This window comes from Stegodyphus dumicola, chromosome 7 (genome assembly GCF_044657685.1).
Source record: "Stegodyphus dumicola isolate Sdum_Otavi_A_Nest chromosome 7, ASM4465768v1".
NCBI lineage: Eukaryota > Metazoa > Arthropoda > Arachnida > Araneae > Eresidae > Stegodyphus > Stegodyphus dumicola.
Genome location: NC_140774.1, coordinates 46934503 through 46948376, shown reverse-complemented (window position 1 = coordinate 46948376; position 13874 = coordinate 46934503). Strand labels below are relative to the sequence as shown.

The 13874-nt window shown below is 32.1% G+C and overlaps 1 protein-coding gene across 1 annotated transcript in view; it reads left to right on the top strand.

Annotated features, from left to right (window-relative positions):
* Positions 1–13874, top strand: part of LOC118181217 (uncharacterized) — a 119616-nt gene that overhangs the window by 45473 nt on the left and 60269 nt on the right. The window contains exons 13-18 of the mRNA XM_035350298.2: positions 1274–1374; positions 2345–2383; positions 2481–2608; positions 2712–2782; positions 8463–8527; positions 9787–9934. Coding sequence (XP_035206189.2) covers positions 1274–1374; positions 2345–2383; positions 2481–2608; positions 2712–2782; positions 8463–8527; positions 9787–9934 — 552 coding nt within the window. The remainder of the gene's footprint in view (positions 1–1273; positions 1375–2344; positions 2384–2480; positions 2609–2711; positions 2783–8462; positions 8528–9786; positions 9935–13874) is intronic.

Genomic DNA, 13874 nt, shown 5'->3' with positions numbered 1-13874 from the left:
ACAATTTTCCTGTCTTATTGTTGTTGATAGATTTTCGATGAAATCGCATCATTTTGAATAGTTTCATTCTTTTAGAAATATGGGTTTGGCAGCAATTTTTCATCGTATTTCTTATGTCAGTGTTTTTAAGAGACTGGCATATTTCATTGTCATTTATATATATATATAATACATTTTTATTGATTTTTTTTGATAAAGTTGTTCTGCAGAGTAAACTTCTGCGCGGAATTTTATATTTTTTGAGTTGCTTTCATATTATTTTTTGCTTATTTCTCTGTTTGTAAGGTATTGAAGGTTTTGCATGATTTTTTGTTCTTCAACAGAAAGTTAGTTAATTGTTTATTAGGATAATTAATATTTGTATTAAGGGATATAGCTTATTTCATTGTAATTTTTTTCTCTTGAAAATATAGATAAAATATCATTAATTATACTTTGCTTTTCAGAATTTTTTTGCTTTTTGTATTCTTTTATGTTATTTATTGCTCATTTCACTGTTTTTAAGATATTGAAAAGTTGAGTGATTTTTTTTAGGAAAAAAAGTTCTTAACCTCTTTTATACCATTTGAGTTCTTAAGATTTTGCAAAGGGAAGTTTGTTAATTTATTTATTAGGATAATTAATATTTGCATTAAGGGATTTTGCTTATTTCATTGTAATTTTGGTATACGTAATAACCTTTTTTTTATGAAGTTGTTCTGCAGAGTAAATTCTACGCAGTTTTTAAATTTAACGTTTGGTGTTCCCTTCAGCCATTTTCCCGGTACATTTAAAAGCCAGACGAAGACTGGCAGCGAAGCTGCTAGTTAATAATGAAATAATTATTAATCAGTCACTAATAAATAATTTTTCTGATTACTTACTAACCTTCTTAATTCTTCTAATAATAAATAAATAATTATTAATCAGTCACTAATAAATAATTTTTCTGGTTACTTACTAACCTTCTTAATTCTTCTAATAATTTACTAATTCTTCTAGTCTTTTTAATTTCTTCTAATTCTTTTAATTTTTTTGTTTATCATTTCATCTTATATTTTTTTTATCTTATTCGGATTTTTATGTTATTATAATATTCTCATATCTCTTGTTTTTCACATATCTATATAATTCTGATTAACTCCATTAAATTGCACAGAATTTTGAACCGATAACATTACCGATAAGTCATATTTTAATTTGTGTATATTGTTGTAATAGAAATTCTGATTTTGGCTTCTTTGCCTGCATTACAAAGTTTTTGTGCTTATGAAATGAGAATATTTTTTTCCAGTTTGTAGTGCCAAAAGGAATAGTCGTGACTACTACAGCTTATCAACATTTCATTACCGAAGAAATTCTTGACAAAATAAAGCTGTTAGAAGATGTTCTATAGTAAGTAATTCAATATTTATACTGTTTGAATTCTTTTTTAAAATGTTTTCCAAATATTTGTATATTATTTACTTATAAATATTTATTTTCCTGTTCTATATGAGGTTTTTGTTCAGTTGTATAATGATTTAGATACATTTCAAACAAACTGAAATTGTATGTAATCAAAACATTTATTTTAAGCAATAAAATCTGTTGCTTGCTTTTTATCTCAAAATAAAAGATAAATTTGTGCATATTCGTTGCTTTCAATAATTTCAAAATTAAATTTCTATGTTGGTTAGTAGTCTATTATTGAATGTTTCATAAATTTTATCCGTAATAATACTGTTTTTTTAATCCTTCTCAATTACACATTCAGGTATCATTATTTCAATCCCACACATTTTTTAATTCAACGGACAAAATTATAATTATAATAAATATATGACATATAATATAAAACCTTACTTTTCCAGAGGAAGAAATACAGAAGGGATGAAAAGACTTCTATTACTATTTTAATTAATTATGCATTTTAAATAATTCTGTATTCCTATATATTCATGTGTATTACAAATTAATTATAAAAATGGCCTATAAGCAAGAAAGCCTTCTTGAAATATATGTGTTCAGTATAAGTAAAAAAGCCCTATTGAAATATAAATGTTCAGTATAAGCAAAAAAGCCCTATTGAAATATATATGCTCAATATTAGTCATTACGCTGATAAAGAATTGAATATAAATAATCAGTAGTTTCTTTTTAAGTTCAGAAATGTACCAAAATGAAAGTAATAACATTAAAATTATACACAAATAAAATTTAAATTAGGAGTTTTAAAATGTTCACATATTACTATCAATGGTACTTATTATTTAAAATTTCTGTTAAATTCTGTTTTTAATTTTAAATTCTTCGTGTTAAATCATTCCTTGAGATCTATAGTATTTAAATGTTTAATAATTTGCTTTATTTTTCTTTCAAACAGTGGGAACACAGAAGGAGATGTGAAAGATATGTGTAAAAGGTAATTAATCACAGTTTTAACGTATGTTTGAGATAGCAGTTTGTTTTATTGTGTAGCTGTTTAACTATTATAAAAACCTGTTTCTTTCTAATATTAGTTTGTGTGAAGAATTTGAGAAAACTGAATTTTCAGAGGAAACAAATAAAGCCATAGAAATGTGTTTGAGAAGAATGTTTGAAAATAATGTAGACTGCCTGAAATTCGCTGTTCGATCTTCAGCCACTGGTAATGCATGCTTATCTGTTTCTGACTTACTATGCATTGTTACTTCAGACGATAAAACTGTATTTTGTTTCTTATTAATTTTAGTTTCAATTTTCTTATTCAGGTGAAGATACTGAGCAAATGTCTGCCGCTGGTCAAATGGACACTTTCTTAGGCATCTCAGGGATAAATGAAGTAATTAATAATATTACTGATATTAATTTTTAATTATTTAACATCGATATTAATATTATTTATTTTATACATAAAATGTTGCAGCTTTATTATACTTCAATGATAATATAATCAAGAGTTTAAGAATCGTCTAGTACAGCGGTCGCCAACCAGTGGTCCATGATAACTTTTGCTGGTCCGCAGAAAAATTGAGACATTATTTATATTTTTTATGCAGAATCAGTTTAAAAATGATGACTAACAAAACCTGTTATAGAATATGGATTATACTTTTTTTTTTTTTTTTTAAATTTTAGCTACTACTTTTAGCGAATTCCTTGTGAATTTAGACACATTTTAGCTACTTTTGCAGGTGTATCTAGCGACATTTGAAAGTGAGAGTTAGCATCCATGGATATGCTGCTGGTATCAATATTAGCGCGAACTGGAATTCTCTTTCCTTTTGAATTACAAACATATGCTATTGCAGTCGTTCATAACACAGTTTTTCTCCTTGTGAATAGGCAACTTGATGGATTTTTATGAGAACCATCTGCATTTCCATCACTGAAAGTTTCCGTTTTTGTTTTGTCTAAGTATTGATCGATGGCACCATTGCTGAGTAAACGATGGTTATTATGCTTATAATAATTAAAAATTGGCGGCATGACACTATCAGTTTATTGATATTGTTTTGCGTTTGCCGATTTTTTCTTGCTTTTCGTAAAGTTCCTTTTCAGTGATATGGAAATGTGAAGCTTTCTGTACAAGAAATTTTATTACAACTTGTCCCACCATATGGTATCGGACATTTTTGTTGCTTTGTAAAAATATTGCGATTATTTAAAAAATTACATTTTAAAACATAGTCAAAATAAATCAATAAAACCATTTTTAAAAAAAGATGAATTAGCTTACCTTAAGTAAAGTTTACGAAATATATTTTTTCTCATTAGCCAAGACGAAGCACATGCTCACAACCTTTCAGTACCCCTTTCTGTGTGATAATGACTTAATATTGTTACGTTTTTTTCTGACACCCGTTATTACGTTCTTTTCTTCCTTCACGTTCGTACGGGGCTCGTAGATTTCGAGTTAATAACGACGACACTTCATGAAGTATCGAAACACACTTTATTTACCAATATTAATCATATAGCTCCAAAATCACTTTTACAGTCGTCGAACTATTATAAACACGCTGACAAGTTCAGCGACACAGCCTTCACACTGTCAGGCAATAACGGTGGAGACAGCTTCACTGCAAAGCACCAGAGTACAGCTCCCGACTCTGCTTGGTCGTTCTCGAACACCACGTACTCTCGAGACTCTCCACGCTACAACTCGTGATGCACTCGACGATACACAAGAATAATATAGCTCTCTGCTCAGCACAATCTAAGACAAAACTCGACGATGCACTAATTCGCGATACACTAAAAGACTCTCTCGATGCCCTCGACGACCAACTCGGTGCTAGACTTCGAGACACTCGCTCAGTGACTATCAGCTCGCTAGACGAGGCACACACTAACTAACTGCGGGCCAGCAGGGTTTATATAGCTTTCGGCTTGTGTTCAAGAACATTCTGGGCTAAACCGGTAAGAATTTATTCCAGAAGGTTCTCCAACCGTCCATGGTATATCGCCAATTTTGTCGCCGAATGTCGCCAAATGTGGCAACCCTGCCGTCCCTTGCTATTTTATTTATTTTGTGGCAACCCTAAACCTGCTTTGCGGGAGAGCTATCCCACCGCGCTTGTATATTTCGTTACAATATTGACTTGATATTATTGTTGATCTGTGTTAACGTAATAGGGCCCTTTATAAGAGTTCTGTTGAATGAAAATTCTAATCAAAATTTTAAAAAACCAGCTCGTAAAGTTCTTATTTCTACCTGTTACAACTAGCCCCCTAGCTTTACTGAGCTAAAGTTCATTAAATGGAAATTATTTCTTAAATCAGGATAAAATATAATTAAATTGTAAATTAAATATATAAAACTGTATAGTGAAACACAAAAAGTATGCACTTAGCACAGGGTCTGCCAAATAAAAGTGTACTCGGACTGAAGTTCAATACAACAGCATTGCTTTTCTTAACGTATATGTAAGATGGACATAAGATATTACATACCACATTATAACCTTTTTTGAGAAAGCCTTGTCAAAAAGTCCGGAGCTTGTTGCTGGAAACTTGTTCCTGTAAATGAGGTAAAAGTTTTAAGAATTATTTTAACTAAGATGGTATTCTTATATTAAATATTTTCTGTCACTGCTTTACGAATTTAATCGACATGTAAATTAATTAGAGTTTAAATAGTAAGCAAAAGTATTGTGGCAACCATTTAGTATAGCTATAGGATCCGAATTTGTGTAATACCAATTTAATAGTACTTCAGACCCTACTAGATCGCCAACTGAGTTATCGTTGCGCCTTTAAACGTGCAAAAAAAGTCCTACGAAGGCTTTAAATAAATCTTTTTGTTTAAACTTAGCAGAAGGCGCAATTTGTGCGTATATGTATAGGTTGAAAAGAAAGACCGTTATTTGTGTATTTTTCTAGGTATAATATGTACCGAGAAATCTCGCTAAGTATTAAGCGTTGCCACAATTTTGAGGAAGATTATCTTGGAAGCAGTTTCAGGGTCTCCCAGCCCTTTTCGCCTGCCATTAACCTCTGAAGAGGATTTTAGGTTTGCCATGTATTTTAAGTGCCCTCTTGTCGAACAGATGCTATAAGCTTATAAACATTCATGCCTTTTCCGAGCTTTGAATTCTTGCTTAGTTAGGCAATCAGCGTCACTAACCACTATACCAGCTGCGCGGCAACTTGTGCGTATAAATGAAACTGCACCACTTGCGGGAGTTAAACAAAAATTTAAAAATAGATTCTAAAATAGATTTATAAACTGGGACTACACAAATAGCCCTAACTAAGCGTTGGCTCAAACTTGGAGCAATTCAGCTACCGCTAGCGAAATGGCTAATGCCATTATACTAACAGGCAGAGCCAGACCAGAAAAAATAAAGTTCCGAGAATCGTTTAAAGCTGTATTTCTAAAAAATTCAAAATCCTTGCCTTAAATAATTCTGAATAATTTGCATCCTGATGAGGGCTAACGGAAGGGAAACGTTCTAATAAAGATCCAAATAAAAATAGTTCAAGTTTGTTAAACATAAAATAATCTATATACTTATTTAGCCTTTGGCAAAGAACCGTCCATCTAAACGATTTGAGGATTTGGTGAGTGAATTACGTGTCTGTTAGAACGAAGTGTTCCTTCGTTACAATATTTATTTTCGTAGTCGAATTAATAGGCGAAAATTTAAGAGTTTGTGATTGAGTGCTTTAAATTCTTGAGTTTCTGAAATTCTACAAGTATCAGTGGCCGGTATTCTTGAATTTTAATTAAACGATTTATAATTACAAGACGTAATTTCAGCAGACCTTTTAATAAGATTTTACCACTTGGTTATGTTATTGAAATTTAGTTAGATTTCTGCGTCACAGCAAGAGAAAGTTAAAAAAGTGTGATTCGATAATTAATTAAGTTTAAACTTAGAAAGTGTAGTGACTGAAATATTTTCAAAATTTTCGGATCGCTTTCCTTGTAGTACTCGATTATTTATTCTTTGGATTTCTGTAACTTCTCATAATAAATGTTTTCACCTTCCTGTTCTTTCTCACACAGTTTTCGGATATGAACGAAATAAACCAACCTTATGAGTGTAGTATTCCTAATTCCAGCAGTTCATCATGGGAAGGGGGCAAGATTGTGGACAGCAAGACTTTGCTCAATTCTGCCACTAATTTTGAAGGAAAGTGCCCCTGGAGATGATTCGAGGGTCTCCACTCCTATTCCTATACCATCAGCCTCTCAAGAGGACTTTCGTTTCACCGCATATTTAGAGTGCCTCCCATGCCGCACAGACACTATCCATCTACAAGCATACATGCCTTCCCGGTATTCGAACCCGGCCCTTTGGTATGGCAGTCAGAGTGTTTAACCACTATTCTACTTGGACAGGGATATATATATATATGTCATAATAGTAAGGAAAAGTCGGAGCACTGTCGATGCGTAATAGCTTTATAGGGTAGATCCATACTGAAGAGGAAGAATTCTGATTGCGTCGTAAGCTAATGTGTCGACTTCTTAAAGAAAAATTGGCAGTCGAGGCAATTTTAATTCCATTTTTATTTCCAATTGATATATGTGGCCACAGATCACTTGGCACTCTAGCCGTGCCTTTTTACAGAACATTTACATTTTTAATATTATTGCGCTAGGAAGCGCGCCAGCGAGATTGCGTTCAATCAAGGCAGAGAGCGAAGCTAAAGTGCGTCGTTATGTAAGATGGAAGCACACGAAGAGAAAGGTTTTGATTTGAGTTTAAAGTTTCAGTTCCAAATTATTACGCCGTCAGCGCTGCGCAGGAATGGAATGATGTAGAAATGACGCAATCGAGAGAAGTTATTACGATTTTTAGAACAGAGAAAGAGAATTAAAGTTTTACCGTTAATTTAAATTATAATTTTGATTTATATATTTTCTTACTTACATATATATATATTACATAAATGAGTTATATCATTATTAATGTATTATTATTAGTTGTTTCTCTTATTATTAATTTATTTTTGTTACCGTATTTACTTCCGTATTCACCCTTTTTAGCACAGATTCTCAATTTTTTTTGAACAGTTGCGCAATTTTCTCCTTTCTCAAGAAGCTCAAAAAGCAAGCTTCCCTAAATTAGTGGCGGAATTTTCCTAAATTTTGGATTCGTTTACGCACTGATTGTTTTCGTCTTACTGCCTGTTGATTTGTTTGTGAATTTTATCTGCATGGACTGAAGGATGAAGTGATGAAGGAATAATAGTAATAAGCTTCAAGAAAACGGAGGCTGTTAGTGGCTGTGAAGGTAAGTGCACGTGGGAGGACAAACTGAACGGTGAAGACGACGGTAACGATAACGACGACTTGGTTTGGTTGATTTGATTATGGCAGAGCATTCAAGGGCTATCTGCCTAACCAGCTCTATCTGCCACCAACTCTAAGGGGCGGGATGGCTTCCGTGAAGGACTTCCTAAGCGGAGCTGGCTCGTATGTAGGTTACATATGGGGAAAACCATGAAAACGTCCAAGCAGCCAGCCCATTTGTGGGATTCGAACCTCGGACCGAACTACCAGTGTTGAGCGACTTTACTGCTCGGGCGCTGGTGGGCAATGACGACTTGGAAGCGACGCAGAAAAACAACCGCTTCAGCAGCATTGAATGATTTGAAGCCTAGAAAGTTAAAGTGAACAACATTAAGATCGTCTAAGGTTCAAGATACAGGAAAGCAGAAATGAAGACATCTTTGTTAGATACTGTAATTTTAACATTACACTGTATTTTTATTAAACTGTTGGTTTCTTTTAAGTGAATAATATTGTTACCGGTATTTTAATTATATAGTTACCGGTTGTTTATCCGTAAATATAGTATTTATCATGCTCTTATTGTAAGGTCATTCTTCAGAAATGTAATTATTTGCATCAATTTTCCCTCTAGATTTCGTACAATAAAATTAATAAAAAGGGTGGAAATACGAGAATAAATACTGTGTACTTTCTCCACTATTTTAATATTGTAACTGAAACTAAAATTGCCTTTTTTTTCCCCTTTTTTCCTACTGATTCTACATGATTCAAGATTCTACATGCTGTGAAAAAATGTTGGGCTTCGCAGTTCGGGACCATAGCAATCCATTATAAAAGGTAATAAGAATCTTTAAAAATCTTAAAAGCTTATGTGAGTATAAACACTTTTTATAAATGACGACATCCAATATTATGTTAGATTTACACCATTAGTTTTTAAAAGATATCAGATACTTTTCGATTGAAAGCACTGCACTTTCTCATCAACAGGACTTTTTTAAAATCAGAATAGATCATTTAGCACTAATACCTAAGAATTAAATATCCAGCCAAACGGTGACAAATCACATTTTAAATTTTAGAAAGTTATAATTACTTTAAAAAGAACAAAAATCTTTAAGTCTTTTATTTCATTGGTTATATTATTAGTATTGATAAGAAGTATAAAGATTGAATTTTAAATTAGTGCACATACATTTAAGGTTATATAATTTGAATAAAACAAAGCCAAGAGGGCTATATGCTTAAGAAAAAAAATGGCTTCGTGGAAGAGTTTCTGAGGGAAACTGGCTGGTATTCAAGTGACACATAGAAAAAAACCACGGAAACCAATCATGCAGCCAGCCTATTCACCTGGAATTGAACCCAAATTAGGTTTAACTGCCAGTATTCAGGGATCTTAACCAGTCGACCGCTGGTAGACATGATGTATTTAAGAAATTAACTGACAACTTCTAATCATCTCTCAGAAATTCATCAATTAGGTATATAATTTTAGATATTCGTTATAAAAAACTAGAAAACAAGAAACCCACTACTATCTGTATGCAGACATAGACATTTTCAAAATCTAAAAACTGGAAACAAATCATGAAATTTCACATATTTATGTAATTTTGTCATTCCAATCATACAATGATTGTATGATACCATGAACAGAATTTTGATCAACTTAACAATAGAACGGTCAACTTTAGGTCAACTCCCTTACCTGTGTTTTTGAATGACACTATCATTTATTAAATGTTTTTAAAAAATGAAATATGAGATTAAATGTGAGAAAGATAAATATGATTTAAATATCAGAAATAACAATTACTTGAGTTTAAGCATTCACAAATTAAAATTTTATGAGTTGCTTTGTACAATAGCTCTGCATTTGTTAATTATTAGAAGATAGTTATCCTTTCTTGAACTAGCATAGCGAAGAGGAATTAGTGTAAGCTAAATTTCGCAATAATTATCTCAGATTTTGTACACTTTATGCATGCTAGGTAAAATGGCTCTTGAAAAATATTTTCCAATGTTTTTTCTATTCATATTGTTGTAAAAATAGTAGATTGTTTGCATTCTTTACTATCATTTTTTCATATAAGGCGTTATGGTCAGTGTTTGAATTCTCCCATGGCTGTTGTTATCCAAGAGATGATTGCATGTGATGTCGCTGGAGTGCTGTTCACTTGCGATCCTTTGACAGGAAAACCGACGATTATAACTATAACTGCCAATTACGGATTAGGAGAGGTATGTTGTTGACACTGAATTCTGGTCCTTCAATACTCATCTTTAATTTTGCTTAATTTATTAATTATTTTTATTTTAATTAATTTTAGTTATTCACTATTTATTTATTTAAAAAAAAGCATAATAATGAAAATTTTCAGGAAGGGTATTTCAACAGAAATACCCATTTTAATCGTTTCCGAATCCATTTGGATGTTTTTATTTTCCATAACGTCTGTACGTACAGACATTGCCCCAGGGGTAGTGGAGAAAATCCTCTTGTGTGCTGGTTAGGACTGTATCTAGACCACTTGGACACCGGAGGGAAACATAATCAGACTTACCAGTTACTGCATAGTAGATATTAGTGATCTTTGGGGGTTTGATCCCTTTTGGTCTTCTTGAAGGGAACTGACAGCGTTGTTGATAATCACCTCCTTCGTCTTTTCGCGCGACCCGAGTGGTGATCGGTTGCAAGATGTCATAGCGTATAGTTTTTGACCATCATGGAGGTAGGAAGTAAGGACTTTCTTATCCATGTTGACCATACACTGTATAAAGCCCGGAATTGACTTCGAGGTTGCGCCAGCTTGGATCGCTCTGTAGGGTATGTGTGCTTTTCACGTTAAGAGCCTTCTGGCTTAGATAATGATGCCTCTTTCTGGGAGTTCTGCAGAATACATACGGTATAACGGACTGTTTTTTTTTTCCAAAACCGATAGTAAAATGGATTTAAAGTGGATTCAAAAGGGATTTTTCGTGACATCTGTGTGACCTATGTATGTATGGATGGATGGATTTGCCGCAGAATGTTTCAATTTTGTATGTGGGATTGCTATAACATTCAATTTTGCATGTCATCTTTTTTTATTCCAATCTACAGAACCAAACGTATGTATATGTTATATATATATATAAACACAGCACTTTAACCGGCTTAAAAGTGCTTGCCCGGCCTTTGTTGTCACAATCATTGAACTATAGTAATATATTTCTAGTTACAGAAGTCTTTTAAATGACGAAAATGTTCATGTTTTGGCAATTTCAAATTTAAAAAAATTAATTTCGACAAATAACGAAATTTAACTTTATGTGCGACCTCCTAGTTTGTGTACTTACATTTGACATAACTTTATACTCGTTATCAGGGCTTAATTTCTAAAATTAGAAGTACCGGAGCCCTATGGAAGGGTTACAGTAGAAAACATCGCGGACGAAAACGTCGCGGAGAAAACAACGCAAGGCGAAAACATCGTGCTACAAAACATCGTGGGAGAAAACATCGCAGTCCTAAAACATCGTTGTACAAAACATCGTCGTCGAAAATAAAGCGGTTGAAAAACTTCGCAATTTAAAAACATCGTCGTCGAAAATATCGTGGTAAAAAATAAAGTAGCTACAAATCATCTAATGCCGATAACATCGCAGACATGCTTTTTTCATAATGCTTTTCGGAAACATGCTTTAATAACTGTAAATGGATATTCCCATAATGATTTTTGAGCGCAAGGTGCAAAGAAGGATAATTTTTACTTTCACATTTTTTTATTAACTAAAAAATTTTTGCTGAAAAAGTAAGAAGGAAACTTAAGCATAGCAAATTAATGTATCTTATAGCAATTAATAGAATTTTAAACCGACATAGTTAACTAACAAAGGCCATTAATAAATCCTTTTTTATAAAGTTTTTACTGGTAATTTTTCATGAAAAGTATAAGCTATAATTTGCATTTAATTTTCTATGCTTAAGTTTCCTTCTTACTTTTTCAGCAAAAATGTATTAGTTAATAAAAAAATGTGAAAGTAAAAATTATCCTTCTTTACATCTTGCGCTCACAAATCATTATGGGAATATCCATTTACAGTTATTAAAGCATGTTTGCGAAAAGCATGTATGAAAAAAGCATGTCTGCGATGCGTCATGCGATGATTTGTAGATACCACGATATTTTCGACGACGATGTTTTTAAACTGCGCAGTTTTTGGACCGCTTTATTTTCGACGACGATGTTTTGTACCACGATGTTTTAGAACTGCAATGTTTCTCCCACGATGTTTTGTAGCACGACGTTTTCGCCTTGGCTTGTTTTCTCCTCGACGTTTTCATCCGCGATGTTTTTGCCGCGATATTATCGGCGAACACCTTATGGAAGACCGTCAGCAAAGAGAAATAAAAGTAAATAAATAAATAAAATGACTAATAATTTAAAAATTAAATAGTTAATTATCATCAAAGTAATTATTAACTAGTTAATCAATATTAATAATTAATATTTATCGATTATTATTTTATTAATAATTATTATTTAATTAATAAAACTAATAAATTATTATTTATTTAAATAATTAAAGATTTAAGTAATTAAATAATTAAAATTAAATAAAATGTAAAGAGATAAACTAAAATTTAATAAGCGATTTTTTATATAATTTTATTGCAAAGAGTAAAATTTTCGAAACCAAATTTCTCCTGAAGTTGTTGCTCAGTTACATAAAAAAAGTGCTGGAGCTTTCTTATTTAGGGCTCCGGTGCGCTCCGCCTACAATTATGATTTATCCCAAAAATTAAGAAGTACCGGAGCCGGGCTCCGGTGTGCTCCGACGCAATTTAAGCACTGCTCGTTATGAAAATTAAAACTAGAAGAAGTTTGACTCCCGCGCGACAAAAATTGACAGAGATATTTAATTTTGAAATTTCCAATTTTTAATATCATTTCCAACTTGTTTTGAGAGATCGATTAATTAAATTAGAATAATTCGAGGAAGTGGGTATAAATGACATGCAGCAAAAAATGCGTGTAATTAAATAGACCGTGTAAGAAAGTCATGTGGCATATACTTCAGATTTTTATTTTCTAGTAGCTTGAAAGATTAATTATACAAAAGAAAAAATTTATAATGATTTCAGTTAGTGTAATTTTATAAAAATATTTAATGTTTCTAATTAAACATCTTGTTATTCAAATGCATTTTTATTTAAATCAATCAGATTAAAAAAACAGAAAAAATGGTTCTTGCTTTTATTACTTTTAAATCGCTTGGTTTGCTAATCAATAACAGTCAGATTAAATTTGAAAATTAAATATAATATTTTCTGAATGGCAGCACTGTGACACTTGAAGATAAAAATATTTTGCTTGTAAATAGCCAAGTTTGTTGATTGAATGCGAGAGGTTAATGTCTTATATTTAGCTGAATGTAACATTTTGTCGGGATGGAGATAAAAATATTTTATTTCTAGCAGTGTTGCTATTGCTAGAGTTGGTCACTGAGTTTGTTTACCGAAAATTCCTTAAATTCGTACGAAATATTAAATAAATAAATAAAAAGGAAATTTGAAATTGAAACTTCGGGCTTCGAAGTGCACATATGTGGGGTGGAGAATTATGTATATTCAAATTTTTGTGCTCTAAGTACGGCCGATTTTCCACAGTGCGAAGAACTTGCATGCTTACATACAGATTCTTCATTATTTAATTTTACAGATAATTGTTTTGTTTATTTATTTTTGTTAATAAACAAAACAGTTATCTGTATAATTAAATATAGTAATTGTTTCCTGACCGCTTTCCGTATGTCTTCAGCCTGTGGAGCATTAGAAATTAATCTTGAAATCTGGAAATCTGTTATTACATAAGTAACTTTTGAGTGAAAATCTGGCCGAAATCCTGGGTGGTTTCATTTCAATTAATTAACTTCCATTTATATGGTTCAAAAAGTGCTTGAGTACTATTATTAAGCACCCGCAGGAAAACTTCAAATTAAATAATTTACGTTACGAAAGGAGTCGCTTTAACTCCGTAGGAACCCTACAGAGTTACTAAATGAACATTGAGGAACCTAATGAACTGTTAAGCGACGTATCGCTGAGTTCAAATAACTAAAGACGTAGACTCAAGAAGGGTTAACCACCTTTTATTTTAGCCAAAATAAAATGAACAGTTGGCTTTCCCGGGTTTAC